The 17,640-nt window shown below is 56.6% G+C and overlaps 2 protein-coding genes across 2 annotated transcripts in view; both read right to left on the bottom strand.

Moving 5' to 3' along the window:
• Window positions 1-149: 149 nt before the first annotated feature.
• On the bottom strand, window positions 150-5,016 carry EPHX3 (epoxide hydrolase 3). Its single transcript, XM_056325924.1, has 6 exons — window positions 4,850-5,016; window positions 4,211-4,297; window positions 3,774-4,111; window positions 2,895-2,998; window positions 2,266-2,414; window positions 150-628 (listed from the first exon to the last, which is right to left on the bottom strand). Exons 1-6 carry the CDS (start codon window positions 4,885-4,887, stop codon window positions 331-333), a joined length of 1,014 nt encoding a protein of 337 aa, XP_056181899.1. The 5' UTR covers window positions 4,888-5,016; the 3' UTR covers window positions 150-330.
• Window positions 5,017-9,277: 4,261 nt separating this feature from the next.
• Window positions 9,278-17,640, bottom strand: part of BRD4 (bromodomain containing 4) — a 76,265-nt gene continuing 67,902 nt past the window's right edge. Inside the window, 6 exon segments of the mRNA XM_056325925.1 lie at window positions 9,278-10,017; window positions 11,162-11,423; window positions 13,469-13,680; window positions 14,870-15,000; window positions 15,105-15,264; window positions 15,467-15,579. Coding sequence (XP_056181900.1) covers window positions 9,949-10,017; window positions 11,162-11,423; window positions 13,469-13,680; window positions 14,870-15,000; window positions 15,105-15,264; window positions 15,467-15,579 — 947 coding nt within the window. The 3' untranslated portion in view covers window positions 9,278-9,948.

Here is a 17,640-nt window from a genome sequence, read left to right on the forward strand (position 1 = left end):
ACCACCCAACCACCACCATCTCCACCCAGATGCTGGCTTCCCTATCCAGATGTTGGTTTTTCACCCAGATGTTGCTTCCTCACTCAAGTGTTGAGGAACCACCCAACCACCACTGTTCCCACCCTGATGTTGGGGTCCCCACCCAGATGTTGGTTCCTCACTCAGATGTTTATGAACCACCACCATCTGACCACCCAGGATCTGGTTCCTCACCCCGATGTTGGGGTCCCCACCCAGATGTTGGTGCCTCACCCAGATGTTGAGGATCCACCACTGTCCCCCACCCAGGAGGCGGTTCCTCACCCCAACGTTGCGGTCCCCACCCGGCCATTAGGCCCCCTCCCGCCCCCACCCCACCGCTCCCCTCCCTTCCGCAGGAGGGGGAGCACCCCTGGGTGCCGCTAGTGGTGGTGGTCCCCCGTGCCCAGGAAGTGGTCCAGCAGGCGGGCGACGGGGCGCGGCTGGTCCTCGGGCAGCCAGTGGCCGGCACCGGGCAGCAGGCAGGCGCGCGGTGGGGCGCAGGCAGCGGCGCAGGCAGGGCACCAGCCGCGCGTCCAGGAAGGCATCCTCGGCGCCCCACAGCAGGAGGGTGGGGAGTGGGGGGGGCTCGCGGGGGATCGGGGTGTCCCTGGGGGGTAGGGAGGCAAGAGGGAGGGGTTGGGGGGGGGGGCACCCAAATGGGAGTGCCCCGAGGGGAAAGCCACAACGGGGAGAACCCCAATGTGGAGTACCCAAACATGGGGCACCTCAACATGGAGAACCTCAACTGGAGCACCCCCAACAAGGAGAACACCAACACAGAGCACACCCCAGCATGGAACACCCCAGCACGGAGAACCGCAACATGGAGCTCCCCAACATGGAGCACCCAAGTAGGACCACCCCAACCAGGGCCACCAAACCAGGAGCACCCAACCAGGAACACTCCAACATGGACCACCCTACCGGGAGCACCCAACTAGGACCACCCAACCAGAAGCACCCAATCAGGAGAACCCTAACCAGGACTACACAATCAGGAGCACCCAGCCAGGTCTACCCAACTAGGACCACCCCAGCCGGGACCACCCAACCAGCAGCACTCCAACCAGGAGCACCCAACCAGGAACACCCAAACAGGACCACCCCAACCAGGAGCACCCCAACTAGCACCACCCCCACCAGCAACACCCAACCAAGAGCACCCAACCAGAAGCACCCCAACCAGGGGCACCCAACCAGAAGCACCCTAACCAATATAATCCCAACCAGGACCACCCCCAACCAGGAGCAGCCAACCAGGTCCACCCCAACCAGGACCACCTCAACCAGGAGCACCCAACCAGGGGCACCCAACCAGGGGCACCCTAACCAATATAAACCCAACCAGGGGCACCCAACCAGGTCCACCCAACCAGGAACCACCCCCAACCAGGAGCACGCAACCAGCAGAACCCAACCAGGAGCACCCAACCAGGAGCACCCCAAGCATGAGCACCCAACCAGGAGCACTCAACCGGGACCACCCAACCAGGTCCACCCCAACCAGGAGCACCCCAACAAAAAGCACCCCAACCAGGGGCACCCAAGCAGGAGAAACCCAACATGGAGCACCCAAATGGGACCACCCCAACCAGGAGCACCCCACCAAGGACCACCCCAACCAGGACCACCTCCACCAGGACCACTGAACCAGCAGCACCCAACCAGGACCACCTCAACCAGGACCACCGAACCAGCAGCACCCAACTAGGAGCACCCCAACCAGGAGCACTTAATCAGTGGCACCAGACCAGGACCACCCCAACCAGGAGCACCAACGAAGATCACCCAACCAGGAGCACCGAACCAGGAGAACCCCAACATGGAGCACCCAACTAGGACCACCTCAGCCAGGACCACCCAACCAGCAGAACCCAACCAGAAGCATTCAACTGGGACCACCCAACCAGGTCCGCCCCAACCAGGACCACCTCAACCATGGACACTCAACCAGGACCACCCAACCAGCAGCACCCAACCAAGAGCACCCCAACCAGGACCACCCCAACCATGGACACCCAACCAGGACCACCTCAACCATGGACACCCAACCAGTAGCACCCAACCATGGCCACTCCAACCAGGAGCACCCATCCAGCAGCACCTCAACTAGGAGTACCCAACCATGACCACCCAACCAGGAGCACCCAACCAGGAGAACCCCAACATGGAGCACCCAGCCAGGACTACCCCAACCAGGAGCACCCCAACCATGACCACCCACCCCTGGCCTCCCCCCCCTACCGGAAGAGGTTGCGGTAGTAGTTGAGGGGGGGTGTGAGCCCCCCGGGCTGGGACAGCCCGTACAGGTACGCGTCCACCTCTTGCTCTGTCAGCCGCTGCGCCGCGTTCTGGATCCCCAACCACGAGCCCGTCAGCGCCGTCCGCACCAGCTGTGGGGCCACCCGGAGGACAGGGGGTCTGGAGGGGGCCACCACCCTGGCACGGGGCTAGGAGGTCCCCGCTCCACCTCCCGAGAGGGGGCGCTGCTCCTCAAGGGGGTCTGGAGGAGCTGCTTGGGGTTGGGGGCAGAAGGTGGCACGGGGCACCCGAGGGGCTGGTGTGGGGACAAAGGGATGTGGGGATGGGGTCTCACCTCAAAGGCCACCCCTAGGGGACATAGGGGTGGGGTCTCACCACAAGGGGATGTGGGGGTGGCGTCTCACCCCAAAGGCCACCACAAGGGGATATGGGGGTGGGGTCTCACCTCACCACAAAGGGATGTGGAGGTGGGATCTCATCCCAAGCGGATGTGGGGATGGGGTCTCACCTCAAAGGCCACCCCTAGAAGACGTGGGGGTAGGGTCTCACCTCACCACAAGGGGACGTGGGGGGGTGTCTCATCCCAAGGGGATGTGGGGATGGGGTCTCACCTCAAAGTCTGCCAAGGAGAGCAGAAGCTCGGGCAGCCAGGGCAGCTGGAAGAGGAAGATGTAGCTGGAGCGCAGGAGCTGGGAGAGGTGACACGCCATGAAACCTGTGCCAGGAGAGGCCACCAGTGTCAGCGTCACCACAGGGGTCCCCAGACCAGCCACAGGGTGGGGGCAGCACTTGGTGGCATGGCCATGAGAGGGCACCCAAGGGTATGGTCATGAGAGGGCACCCAATGGCACCGTGGTGGCCATGGCATGGTCATGAGGTGGCACCCAAAGGCACGACCATCAGGTGGCATCTGGTGGCATGGCCATGAGGTAGCACCCAATGGTGCCATGGTGGCCATGGCATGGCCATGAGGTGGCACCCGATGGCGCCATGGTGGCCATGGCATGGTCATGAGGTGGCACCTGGTGGCACGGCCATGAGGTGGCACCCAATGGCGCCATGGTGGGGTGGCACCCAATAGTGCCATGGTGGCCATGGCATGGTCATGAGGTGGCACCTGGTGGCACGGCCATGAGGTGGCACCCAATGGCGCCATGGTGGGGTGGCACCCAATGGTGCCATGGTGGCCATGGCATGGTCATGAGGTGGCACCCAAAGGCATGACCATCAGGTGGCATCTGGTGGCATGGCCATGAGGTGGCACCTGGTGACACAGCCATGAGGTGGCACCCAGTGGCGCCATGGTGGCCATGGCATGGCCATGAGGTGGCACCCAATGGCACCATGGTGGCCCATCACGGCCATGAGGGCTGCACCCCAGGCCACCTGTTAGGCGGAACCCTACGTGGCCACCAGAGGTGCCACCCGATGGCTCCCCCCCAGCCCCCGCTTGTGTGTCGTCCCCCCCCCAGCCCCCCCCCCCCCATTACCTGCCATGACGGCGCGGTGCGGCGCGTCCATGATGACCAACTTCTCCACCATCTCAGGGTGGCTGGAGGCCACCTCCCAGGCCAGGAGGCCACCCCAGTCGTGGCCCACCAAGATACACTTGGAGGAGGCGGGGGGGGCCTCGGTGGCCCCCGGCCCCTCCCCCACCACTGGGGGTGGCCCCAGGATCTCGATGACCTGGCGGATGTCCTCCAGGAGGACCTCCAGCCGGTAGCTGTCCCTGCCTGGTGGCTTCTCCGAAGCTCCGTAGCCCCGGAGGTCCAGGGCCACCACGCGGTACCGGGTCCCCAAGTCCTGCAGGAGGTGCCTCCAGCAGAACCTGGAGGGGGGGGGAAGGTGATGGGGGGGGTGGGGGGGGTGGCCCCGGGGGGGTGACAGCAGTGGGGCCACCCCCGTCCCCACGCGCGGTGGCACCCACCAGTTCTGGGGGAAGCCGTGGAGCAGCAGCAGCAACGGGGCGGTGGGGGGGTCCCCGCGTGACGTAGTGGAGACGCAGCCCCGAGTCCTGGGCGGGTGGGGGGGGTCACTGGGGAGCCCCCACCCCAAAACTGGCCTCCCCCCCCCCCCACATTCCCCCCCCCCCCCCCCCAGGTCACATGGATCCTCCAAGTTGTCTCACAAGCAGGTCCTCACTGACCCCCCCCAGCCCCCTCCCCAGCCCCGCCCCCCCCCCCAACCCAAGCCCCATCAGGTTCCCCCAGGACCCCCCAAAACCCCTCAGGACCCCCAGAACCTCCCCCCAAGCTCCCCCTGGCACCCCAAGAGCCCCCCAAAAACCCCCAGGAGACCCCCAAGACACCTCCAGAACCCCCCAAAAGCCCCCAAGACCCCCAGAACCTCCACCCGAGACCCCAAAAGCCCCCCCGAACCCCTGAAGACACCTCTAGGGACCCCCCAAAAAGCCTCCAAGACCCCCAGAACCTCCCCCAAGCCCCCAAGAGCCCCCCCAGAACCCCTGAAGGCTCCTCCAGGACTCCCCAAAAGCCCCCCAGGTCCCCCAAGACCCCTCAGGACCCCTCCAGGCCCCCCCCTTACCCCCCCCCGGGGTCCCCCCCACCTTGAGGTGCAGGTACCGGTGCTCCCCAAAAGTGCCATCGGCCAGGCCGGGGGGGGGCTGGTCCCTCACCCGCCACCAGAAGGTCCGTCGGGGTCCCCCGGCGCAGCAGCACCCACAGCCCCCACAGCCCGTAGGCCACCCCGGCGGCCACCACGGCCACCGCCACCCCCAGCTGGGCCACCAGCCGCCACAGGGCCAGCAGCAGCCGGGTGGGGGCCAGCAGCAGGGAGCAGAGGGACAGGAGCATGGCGGGGGGGGGAGGACGACACACGTGTTACCTGGGGGGGGACACACGTGTCACCAGGGGGTCCTGGTTACGTGGTGGCAACCAGCCTCGTGGTGGCCACGTCCCCAAGGTGCCATGTCACCAGGGTGGCCCACCCCATCCCCGTGTTGGCCCTGTCCCCAGAGTGGCCCACCCCCCATGGTGGCCCTGTCCTCAGGGTGTCACATCCCTGGGGGGCCATGTCCCCATGGTGGCCTCGTCACCGAGGTGGCCTCGTCCCCAAGGTGCCATGTCCCCAGGGTGGCCCCACCCCCGTGGTGGCCCTGTCACCAGCATGCCCCATGTCACCTGAGTCGTCACGTCGCTTTGGTGACCCATCCCCGTGGTGGCCCCATCCCCGTGGTGGCCCTGTCACATCCCTGGGGGGCCATGTCCCCATGGTGGCCTCGTCACCGAGGTGGCCTTGTCCCCAAGGTGCCATGTCCCCAGGGTGGCCCAGTCCCAGGCTGTCGCAACACTGGGGTGTCCTTGTCACCAGGGTGTCCCCCCACCAGCACGTCCTGTCACCAGGCTGTCACGACACTGGGGTGTCCTTGTCGCCAGTCACCAGGCTATCGCGACATGGGGGTGCCCTTGTCACCAGGGTGCCCCTGTCACCAGTCACCAGGCTGTCGCGACACTGGGGTGTCCCTGTCACCAGGGTGTCGTGACACCGAGGTGTCCTTGTCACCAGGGTGCCCCTGTCACCAGTCACCAGGCTGTTGTGACGTGGGGGTGTCCTTGTCCCTGGGGTGTCCCTGTCACCAGCATGTCCCTGTCACCAGGCTGTCGCGACACTGGGGTGTCCCTGTCACCAGTCACCAGGGTGTCGTGACACTGAGGTGTCCTTATCACCAGGGTGTCCCTGTCACCAGTCACCAGGGTGTTATGACATGGGGGTGTCCTTGTCCCTGGGGTGTCCCTGTCACCAGGGTGTCGCGACACTGAGGTGTCCATGTCACCAGCATGTCCCTGTCACCAGTCATCAGGCTGTTGTGACATGGGGTGTCCTTGTCACCAGGGTGTCCCTGTCACCAGCCACCAGGCTGTTGTGACATGGGGGTGTCCTTGTCACTGGGGTGTCCCCCCACCAGCATGTCCCTGTCACCAGTCACCAGGGTGTCGCGACATGGGGGTGTCCTTGTCACCAGGGTGTCCCTGTCACCAGTCACCAGGGTGTCGCGACATGGGGGTGTCCTTGTCACCGGGGTGTCCCTGTCACCAGTCTCAAGGCTGTCACGACACTGGGGTGACCTTCTCACCGGCGTGCCCCCCCCCCCGGGCAGGTCCCATAGCAGGGTGTCCCCTTCACCACAGTGTCCCTGTCACCAGAGGTCCCTGTCATCAGGCGCAGGGCTGTCGCGACATGGGGCTGTCCTGTCTCCGGGGGAGTGGGCCCCTGTCACCCCCCGTCCCGACAGCGCGTGCCCCCGTCACCGCTCACCGGGCTGTCGCGACACCACGGGGAATCCCAGCCACCGAGGGGCCCCGTCACCGGGCTGTCGCGACCCGGGGGTCCTTGTCACCGCCCCCCCTCCCCCCCCCCCCGCCCGACCTTCTCGCACCGCTTCTTCCGCCCGCCCGACCTCGGCCGCTCCCGGCCCCGCCCCCCACCGCCCATTGGCCAGCGGGGCGCCGGGGTGGGTGGGGGTGGGCCCTTGCGGGCGCCAGCCAATGACAGCGAGGAAGGAGGTGGGGTCACGTGGGGGAGGGGAGGGCGGGGGACCCGCCCCTGCGGCCCATCCCCCTCCGCGCCCGGCAGCGGGGGGAGGGGCGGGGAGCGCCGAGGGCGGCTCGTGCCCGGGGAGGGTTCGGCCCTTTGGGGCATTTTGGACCTTTTTTACCTTTTTAGTTTTTTTTACTTTTACCTTTTCTCCCCTTTTATACCTTTTTCCCCTCTTCCCCCTTTTTAACCTTTTTTTTAACCTTTTTCTCCCCTTTTCCTTTTCCCCCCCAATTTTTCCCGTTCTTTCCCCGCCCAGCCGCCCCTCCCCCCCTCACCAAGGCCCCGCCCAGGGTGGGGGAGGGGCTGCCCCTTCCCCCCCCCCCAGCTCAGACTCGGGCCCCGGTTACAGCGTCTGGTGCCGCCTTTGGAATCCCGAATTATTTAATTCATAATTAATTCCCAATAATTTCGTATGTCAATTATCTCTGCAGCGGGATCCCATGGCCACATCAAATTGTTTAAAATCAAATTTTTTTAAAATCAAAATTTTAAAATATTTTAAATACGAACTGTAACCTGACGTGTTAGTTATTAAGAATTGAAATTTTCATTTTTCATTTCAAATTCTGAACGAAAATTTTCCTGTTCAATGAAAAATTATTTTTGCAAAGAGCTAAAATCTGCTAATTACTATTAAATGCAACTTTCAAAGTTAAATTTAAAAAGTCAGCCCTAAAATTTAATTTTTAGGTTTTTAAAAGTTAGGTTTCATTTTTACACTTAAAATTTTTTCAAAGCATCAAAAGTTTCATTTTATACTAAACATTCATTTTTAAATGTACACTTCCGTTTTCAAGTTAACTTCAAACAAAAAATTCAGAGGTTTTAATCTTCAATATTACATTTTAAAACTTCAGTTTTAAATGAAAAATTCTGAAGTTTTAATTTCCAATATTATATTTAAAAACTTAAAAGTTTTTAAACAAAAAATTCTGGGTTTAATTTTCAATATTAAATTTTACAACAAACTTCAGTTTTAAACAAAAAATTCTGAAGTTTTAATTTTCAATACAGTTTTAAATGAAAAAAACCTGGTTTTAATTGTCAATATTTTTAAAGTCTAAAGTTTTAAGCAAAAAATTATGAACTTTCAACTTTCAATATTAAATTTTAAAACTTCAGTTTTCAAGTTAATTTTAAATAAAAAAGTCAGTTTCATTCAAAAGTTTTCATTTTCAATTTTAAGTTGTAAAACTTACCCAAATTTAAGGTTTCAAAATGTCAAACTAATATTGAAATTTTAGTGAATTTTAAAATAGATCCCGGAATTTCCAGTTTTTTCCAGTATCAAGTGAAAATTTAGCGTTTTTAGTGGGGAGGGGATGAGGCTCGCTGGGTGGGGGGATGGGTGCCCCAACCATGCCCCTCCCCCCCCGCCCCCTCCCCCCCCAGGGTGCCCCTCCCCCCAGCCCAGGGTGGGGGTGGAAAAAATGGGGCCAAAAGCGGCGATTTTTGTACAAAACCCCAAACTGCTGCGTTTATTCCGCGATCGGCACCGACCCAACTGCAACTCCCGGGAATTACGGAAACACCCACCGACGGCTCCGGAGCGGATCCCGCTGGGATCGGGGGGGAGGGGCTATGGCACCGGGGGGGATGGAGCCCGAACAGCATCATCAGCATCATATTAATATTAATAATAATAATAATAATAATAATAATATTAATGGAGGGAGGGGCAGCCGCCCCGCCCCCACTCAAACACCTGGAGATTTTGTAAGGTATTTTTTTTATGATTAAAAAAATTAATAAAAATAATAATCAAATCATCAACTTGACGAAAGAGAGAGAAAAAAAAAACCACTTTAAAATAATAAAAATAAGAACCCGGCGGCTTTTGGGGGTAAAAAGGGAGAAAAAGGTTGAAGTGGGGGAATAGCAGGGGGTGGGATGGGGGAGGGGAAAAGGGGGGAAAGGAAAAAAGAAGGAAATAAAGAGGGGGAAAAAAGGGGAAGGAAAAAGGGAAAAAGAGAGGAAAAAAGGAGGAAAAAAGGAAAAAGAAAGGAAAAATGAGACAAAAAGAGGAAGAAGTGAAAAAAGGGAAAAGAGAAAAATAAAGAAAAATGGGATAAAATTTAAAAAAAGGAGGACAAATGGAAAAAAGGAAAAATAAAGGAAAAATGAGACAAAAGAAAAGAGGAAGAAGTGAAAAAAGGGAAAAGAGGGAAGAGAAAAATGAAAAATAAGATAAAGTTAAAAAAAATTCAGAATTTCAAAAAGAATTTCAAGCATGAGGGAAAATAAAGATGCAAAAGGGAGAAAAAAGGAGGAAAAAAGATATAAAAAATTAGGAAAAAGGAGGAAAATGGGAAGAAAGGTGAGGGAGGACGACGGATGAGCAGCAGGTGGGGTCCCGGCTCCCCCCCACCCCCGTTCCCTATAGATCCCCCCCTTCCCCCTCCGACGCCAAATTTTATCCTGAAAGGCCAAAAGGAAAAACCATCCAAAAATGGGGTTTATTGTGAAGCGCCTGTTGTGCCGCCGCTGAACCTTTTTATCACGAAAAAACCCAAAATACGTGAAAAATAAAGACAAAAAAACCAAAACAAAAAAAAAAAAACCCCAAAACAAAAACAAACAAAAAGAAACTCCGGAATATAAAGTGACGGGGGGTGGCGGAGGGGGGGGGGTGGGGGGAGGGGAACCTTTTCCCAGCCATTTCCCATCTGGATTGAGGTTTGGGTTTTATTTTTTTTGGCTGGGATTTGAATTTTTGGACTCGTTTTCCTATTTATTGGTGTGAAAAGGGGGGAAAAAATATGAAAAAAAAAAAAAAAAAGAGGAAAAATAAGGAAAAAACAAAAAAAAAAACCTGCAAGTGAAAGTCCAGGGGGGTAAGGCAGACCCCGCCGATCCCTGTGCCGGTCGGTACATGCGGGACGATCCCGATCCCGGAGATTTTTTATTTATTTTTTTTTTTTTTTTAACACTTAACGGAGAGTCCGAAGCTTTTTTTTTTTTTTTTTTGCCAGGGAAATGGGGGGAAAAAAAAAAGGAGAATTATTTTTTTTTGTGTGTGTTTTTTTTTTTTTTGACTTTTTTTTTTTTTTTTAAAGAGTCAAATCGGGAGGAAAAGAACCCAAAATTCCCAAAATTCTCCAGGCGCCATTAGAAAAGGTTTTCCTCAAATATTGCCAGTAAATCGCTCTGGAAATTCATGTCGATCGTCGCTGCCATCTGCAAAAGAAGGGAAAAGAGCTGTCAGGGGCTTCCCAGGAATTTTTCACCATTCCTGGGATTTTTTTCACCATTCCCAGGATTTTTCCTGCCATTTCCCAGATTGTTCCTGCCATTCCCATTTCATTTCCACCAGCCTCCGGTATTTTTTAGGAACCACCAAGGGATTTTTTGGCAGCCCTGAGACTTTCTGGCATGATCCAGAGTTTTCCCACCATTCCCAGGATTTTTTTTTTTGCCATTCCCAGGATTATTTCACCATTCCTGGTTTTTTTTTTGGCAGCCCCATGCAATTTTTTGGTGTCTCCAAGGATTTTTCAGCACTGCCAAGAATCACTTTCTGGCACCCCTAGGGATTTTTCACCATTCCTGGGATATTTGGGCACTCCCAGGATTTTTTCACCATTCCCAGGATTTTTCCTGCCATTTCCCAGATTTTTTCTGCCATTCCCATTTCATTTCCACCCGCCTCTGGTATTTTTTAGGAACTGCCAGGGATTTTTTGGGAGCCCTGAGAGTTTCTGGCATGATCCAGAGTTTTCCCACCATTCCCAGGATTCTTTTCACCATTCCCAGGATTTAATATTTCTGCAGCCCCAGGGATTTTTTAGCAGCTCCGGGAATTTTTCAGGACTTTCCAGCTTCCCTGGGAATTACTGGGAATCCCTGAGGATTTTTGGGCTTCCCTGGCGATTTTTCCATGTAGTTGGGCATTTTTTTGGTGTCTCAGGGTTTTTTCAGCATCCCTGGATTTTTTTTTGGCATCTCTGTGGATTTTACAGCATCCCTAGGGATTTTTGGGGGATCCTTAGGGATTTTTTGGGGATCTGTGAGGATTTTCTGGCATACTTGAGAATTTTTGACTTTCCCGGGGATTTTTCAGCATCCTCAAGGCATTTTCTCAGCTTCCCTGTGCATTTTTCTGCATTTCCAGGGATTTTTCAGCATCCCTGTGGATTTTTTCAGCATCCCCAGGGATTTATCAGTGTCCCTGGAGATTTTTCAACATTCTCGAGCATTTTTTGGCATCTCCAGGCATTTTTCAGCATCCCCAGGGATTTTTTAGAATCCCTGTCTGGTTTTTTTTTTTTGCTTCCTGGGGGATTTTTCCACATCGCTGGTGCTGCCCCGGTTCCCCACTCACCGCTTCCCGGCGCCTCCGCTCCTGCTCCCGCTTCCTGGCCATCTCCCGCTGCTGATCCAACATGGACTGGGAGGACTGGGGCTGCGAGCTCTGGGCTTGGGGCGCCGCTGCTGCCGCCACTTGCTGCTGCTGCTGCTGCTGCTGCTGCTGCTGCTGCTGTTGCTGCTGCTGCTGCTGCTGCTGCTGCTGCTGCTCCTGGCGCCGCCGCACCTCCTCGTGCACCCGGCGCGCCTGCTCCATGGCATCCTCGTCCTCCCGGCTCCTGCCAAAAAACCCCGGGAAGTGCCGTCAGGCCAAGCCTGGTCCCAGTTTGCTCCCAGCTGCAGGCACCGGCACAGGTGGGGGATGGGCACCCCTGGTGCTGAGCGCCCGGCCCGGTGCACTGCGGATCACTGGTGCCGGTGTCAATTCGTGCCGCAAGATCTGAATGGATCTGTGCCATGAGATCGGGTCATGCCATGGATCACGTCAGCACAGATCACAGCACGGACTGGACTGGGTTTGGGCCACAGGATCAGATTGTGCCACAAGGTTGGACTGGATTTGTGCCGCCAGGGCGGATCGCGCCATGAGATCAGATTGGGTTCGTGCCACGAGACGGGATAAGATCACGTCACACCACGGATCAGGCAGCTGCAGATCGTGCTGCACGACTGGATCAAATTCGTGCGGCCAGATGGGATCGTGCCATGGATCAGATTGGGCTTGTGCCACGAGATCAGATCGGATTTGTGCCACGAGATCAGATCAGATTTGTGCCGCAAGATCAGATCAGATTTGTGCCACGAGATCAGATTGGATTTGTGCCACAAGATCAGATCGGATTTGTGCCACGAGATCAGATTGTGCCAGGGATCAGATCAGTTTTATGCCACGTGGTTGGACCAGATTGTGCCACAGACCAGATCAGGTTTGTGCTGCCAAACCAGACAATGCCATGGATCAGATCAGATTCATGCCACGGGATGGGATTGGATTCATGCCATGGGATGGGATCGGATTTGTGCCACGGGATTGGATCGGATCTGTGCCACGGGACGGGATCAGATCTGTGCCATGGGACAGGATCAAATTTGTGCCATGGGATGGGATCAGATCTGTGCCACGGGACGGGATCAGATCTGTGCCACGGGACGGGATCAGATCTGTGCCACGGGACGGGATCAGATCTGTGTCATGGACAGGATCAGATTTGTGCCACGGGACGGGATCAGATTTGTGCCACAGGACAGGATCAGATCTGTGCCACGGGACGGGATCAGATCTGTGTCATGGGACGGGATCAGATCTGTGTCATGGGACGGGATCAGATTTGTGCCACGGGACGGGATCAGATCTGTGTCACGGGACGGGATCAGATCTGTGTCACGGGACGGGATCAGATTTGTGCCACGGGACGGGATCAGATCTGTGTCATGGGACGGGATCAGATTTGTGCCATGGGACGGGATCAGATCTGTGTCATGGGACGGGATCAGATTTGTGCCATGGGACGGGATCAGATCTGTGTCATGGGACGGGATCAGATCTGTGTCATGGGACGGGATCAGATTTGTGCCACAGGACAGGATCAGATCTGTGCCACAGGACAGGATCAGATCTGTGCCACGGGACGGGATCAGATTTGTGCCACGGGACGGGATCAGATTTGTGCCACGGGACGGGATCAGATCTGTGTCATGGGACGGGATCAGATCTGTGTCATGGGACGGGATCAGGTTTGTGCCACGGGACGGGATCAGATCTGTGTCATGGGACGGGATCAGATTTGTGCCACGGGACGGGATCAGATCTGTGTCATGGGACGGGATCAGATTTGTGCCATGGGACGGGATCAGATCTGTGTCATGGGACGGGATCAGATTTGTGCCATGGGACGGGATCAGATCTGTGTCATGGGACGGGATCAGATCTGTGTCATGGGACGGGATCAGATTTGTGCCACAGGACAGGATCAGATCTGTGCCACAGGACAGGATCAGATCTGTGCCACGGGACGGGATCAGATTTGTGCCACGGGACGGGATCAGATTTGTGCCACGGGACGGGATCAGATCTGTGTCATGGGACGGGATCAGAACTGTGTCATGGGACGGGATCAGGTTTGTGCCACGGGATGGGATCAGATCTGTGCCATGGGACGGGACTAATTTGTGCCAGGAGATCAGGTCCGTGCCAGACTGGATCGTGCCCTGCCAGGATCGCACCCCCCCTCCCTCCCCGCACCCTTGGCCGTGCTGAGGACCCCCCCCCCCGTGAGGAGCCTTCCCCGTGACGCTGGTGGTGCCAGCACCGTGGTGGCCTCACCTCAGCCGCTCCTGCTCCCGCCTCAGCCGCTCCTTCTCCCTTTCCACCTGCTCCGCCTGAGCCTTCAGCGCCTTCTCCCGCTCCTCCTTCTCCCGCGCCGCCCTCTTGAACTGCTCGAAGCTGTCGCTGGAGGACTTCGCCGTGGAGGATGGGGTGGTGGGATGTTTCTGGACCAAGCTCGCCCAGGAACCCATGTTCTTGATTTTCAGGTCCTGAGGAGGGAAGGACGGGGGGGTCAGGAGTTGCCGTGCCGGGAGGGGAAGCAGATCCAGCCGACGAGCCCGCCGCTGCCGAGATGGTGTTCACCATCACCGCATCAGCCCCAAAAACCATCTTCTGGTTCCCTGGGGCCGAAGGAGGTAGTGGCCCAACCCTGGGCAGCATCTCCTCCCCCAAGGCCACGCTCGGAGCAGGACCGGCTCCTCCGGCACCCGGCACTCCCGCAACACTTGGACCATGGAAGGGTTGGGGGGGGAAGGGACCCTTCAAGCTCATCTCATCCCACCCTCCTGCCGTAAGCAGGGACCTTCTGTGAGATCAGGATGCTCAGAGAACCTCGGACATTTCCAGGGATGGAGCATCCAGCACCTCTCCGGGGAATCCAACCCAGCGTCTCAGCACCCGCAGCATGGAATATTCCTCCTGAGGTCCCGTCTAAACCCACCCTCTTCCAGTTTAAAGCCGCTGACCCTTTGTCTTATGAGGTCTTGGTCAAAAGTCTCTTTTATAAACCTCCCTTACACCTGGAAAGGCCACGGGAAGGTCTTCCCAGAGCCTTCTCCAGCCTGGAGAAGCCCAGCTCAGCCCATCCTCACCCAAGAGATGCTCCAGCCCTCTGAGCACCTTTGTGGCCTCCTCCACACCCACTGCTCCAACAGATCCATATCCTCATCCCAAGGAGCCCAGAGCTTGAGCCAGGACTCCAGGCAGGACCATCACCCCCCCTGGACCTCCTGACCATGCTGCTTCTGATGCTTTTTGGGCTGGAGGTGCCCATGGGCAGCTCGTGTCCAGCGCTGCACCCACCAGCACCCTCACGCCCTTCTCCCTGGGGCCGCTCTCCATCCCTTCATGCCCCAACCTGCACCGATCCTGACCAGCCACAGGACCTTGTGTCTGGCCTCGTGGAACCTTCTGAGGTTCTCCTGGGCCCACAGCTGGAGCTTCTCCAGGTCCCTCTGGATAGCATTCGGCTCCTCCGCCTGCAGGGGGGTCCCACCTCCACCCCTCTGACCTCTCCCAGGTGCTTTGCACCTCCAAGTGGGCAACATGGAGGTGAAGAACCCCAGCTCTTGGCCAAACACCAAGCTTCAGGCCACCAGCGCGGTCCTGCCTCATTTTAAGTGGTTTAATTCTGAATTTTGGGAGGTTTTTTTCCCATTTTTTTCCAGGGTCTGATACCTTTTTTGGGGCAACGGGTGTTTTCGGCTCTTGTTTCTGCCGATCCTTCTCTTGCACTCCTGGTGGCGGGGGGTTTTGCTCCGGGGGTCTGATGACGGGTCGTCCCCCCTCCATGGGTTTCATCTCCGTCCCTAAAAACCAGTGGCTCCCGTCAGAGGTTACTGGGGTCCTCTGGGAGCCCCACGGTGAGGGAGAACCAACTCAGGGGAGGGGACACGTCTGTCCCCAGACTCACGTTGCGGGATGTGCGCAGGTGGTTTGATGCTCTCCGGGTGTTTTGGCGGATCTTGCCGCAACGGGGGACTGAAGGTCTCGTTACGGATGACAGGCGAATGCATCTTCTCCTCCTTCACCACCATGGGCTGAGACTGGACGACGGAGGCGGCTCTCATCTCCTGCGACAGATAAAAGAATCAAGGAACGTTCTGGAATGCCCTTCCCTCATCCCCTCCCTTCTCTCCATCCCCAAATTCCTGATGCAAACCACTGGCCAAGGGCCCCTGGGCTTTCGGCGCGTGCTCCCAAGCTGGCGGTGGGAAGGTGCTGGTCCCCGTCAGGTGGGACCCCCGCGGTTGGGTGCTCTGCTTTCCTTTTTACCTGTTTTTTTGGCTGGATAGTTTGTTGAGGTGGCGACTGGTGGACCAAACCCTGGAACTGCGGCATCTGTGGGGAATGCATCATGAGAGGGGAAGGGGCTTCCCTCAAGTGACCTGGGAACAGTTTTGGCATCAATCAGTTAACCGTCGTCACCACTGGCATGCCAGACATCACCCGAAAAACAAATAAAAAAAATCAGCCGGTCGGCGCACGCCATCCCCCTACGGGACGAGCTCCCCCTCCCCGCCTGAAGCGGGGTGGCCCTGGGATGTGGCTCTGGGATGTCCCCAGTGGACCCCAGGCACCTCCTCCCAGCTGGGACCGCTGCCACCACCCAACACCAGGGAGTAGAAGATGCTCCGAGGCTACGCGGTGGTTTGTTGGGTCCGGGCGATGCTCGGTATTCTGATGTCCCCCCCACTGCCGGGACCCCCTCCTTCTTGTTCTTCTGGGGGGTCCAGCACTATTTCCAGCTGTAGGACGGTTCCCCTGGGACACCCTGGTCCTGCCTGGCCCCCTCCCTGCCCCCAGCCTGGGCTCTCCGGGTGAGATTTTGGGAGCCGGCAAGGTCCAGCTCAAGCATCAGGTCCAAGCTGCCTGCCCTCCCCCTGCTCCATCCCTAAAAACTCGGGATCTATCCTGCCTACACTCGCATGGGGCTGAGCAGGACAACTTCGGGAGCCAAGCCCCGACGGGCCACAACGTGGGGACCAGGTGGCCAACAGAAGCAGGAGCTGTCCCCAAACTGCCGAGGTTTTATGGGTCTGGAAGGTCCGGAGTCACCCCAGCTGCGGATGTTTCCCATTGGGAATGCCAGTGGTGGCACCATGGAGTGGGCTCTCCATCGTGGAGATCCAGGATCGCCCATGGCCGTGTTAATCAGCTGCTTCCTCCGATTCCGGGGATGGCTGGAGGTCATCACACCGGTTACCCCCCCAAGATCTTTCCACCTCCTCTGCCTGGCAGCCAGGCGGCTGTTATCAGAGGCCACGCTCCGAGGAACGCCAGGACACCTCTGTGGAACATCCATAGCCCTGACCTCCTCCAAGAGGGGGGAGCAGACCCCCTGCCTCCTGGGGGGGACCTCCTGATGCTGGCATGCAGCTAGGCTGGCCAAGAAGACTCAAAAACCTGAGGACCCTGTGGTCTTCAAAGATCTGAGAACTCCCGAGTTCCACAGACATTTGAGATCCTTGAGATTCTCAAAAATGAAGATTCTCGAGTTCCTCAAAAATGAGATTCTCGAGGTCCTCAGGGAATTGAGATCGATTTCGTCAAAGTTCTGACATCCCTGAGTTCCTCCAAGACCTTAGATCTTCAAATCTAAGAACCTCAGGATCCTCACAAATGAGATCCTCCAGTCCCTCAAAAACTTGAGAACCCTGAGATCCTCAAGAACTTGAGATTCTCGAGGTCAAGGGATTGAGATTGATGACATCCCCAAGTTCCTCCAGGACTTTAGATACTCAAGATCCTCACAAATCTGAGAACCTCGGGATTCTCCCAAATGAGATCCTCGAGTCCCCCAAGAACTTGAGAACCCTGAGATCCTCAAGAACTTGCAATTCTCGAGGTCCTCAAGGAATTGAGATCTGAGTTCCTCAAAGTTCTGACATCCCCAAGTTCCTCCAAGACTTTAGATCTTCTCAGGATCCTCACAAATCTGAGAACCTTGAGATCCTCAAGAACTTGAGATTCTCGAGGTCAAGGAATTGAGATCGAGTTCCTCAAAGTTCTGATATCCCCCAGTTCCTCCAAGACTCCAGATCTTCAAGATCCTCACAAAACTGAGAACCTTGGGATTCTCTCAAATGAGATCCTTGAGTTCCTCAAAAGCTTGAGAACCCTGAGATCCTCAAGAACTTGCAATTCTCGAGGTCCTCAAGGAATTGAGATCCGAGTTCCTCAAAGTTCTGACATCCCCCAGCTCCTCCAAGACTTCAGATCTTCAAGATCCTCACAAATCTGAGAACCTTGGGATCCTTACAAATGAGATCCTTTAGTCCTTCAAAAACTTGAGAACCCTGAGATCCTCAAGAATTTGAGATTCTCAAGGTCCTCAAGGAATTGAGATCGATTTCCTCAAAGTTCTGACATTCCCTAGTTTGTCCAGGACTTCAGATCTTCAAGATCCTCACAAATCTGAGAACCTCGGGATCCTCAAGAACTTGAGA

The sequence above is a fragment of the Falco biarmicus genome (genome assembly GCF_023638135.1).
Source record: "Falco biarmicus isolate bFalBia1 chromosome 13 unlocalized genomic scaffold, bFalBia1.pri SUPER_13_unloc_2, whole genome shotgun sequence".
NCBI lineage: Eukaryota > Metazoa > Chordata > Aves > Falconiformes > Falconidae > Falco > Falco biarmicus.

Excerpts from the sequence above, each read along its gene's own strand:
- EPHX3 (XM_056325924.1), bottom strand. The coding sequence starts at position 4,887 with ATGGCACTTTTGGGGAGCACCGGTACCTGCACCTCAAG. Across the intron at positions 2,999-3,773 it reads GCACCGCGCCGTCATGGCAG|GTTTCATGGCGTGTCACCTC; the intron begins GTAATGGGGGGG and ends CTCCTGGCACAG. Across the intron at positions 2,415-2,894 it reads TCTCCTTGGCAGACTTTGAG|CTGGTGCGGACGGCGCTGAC; the intron begins GTGAGACCCCAT and ends GTGGCCCCACAG.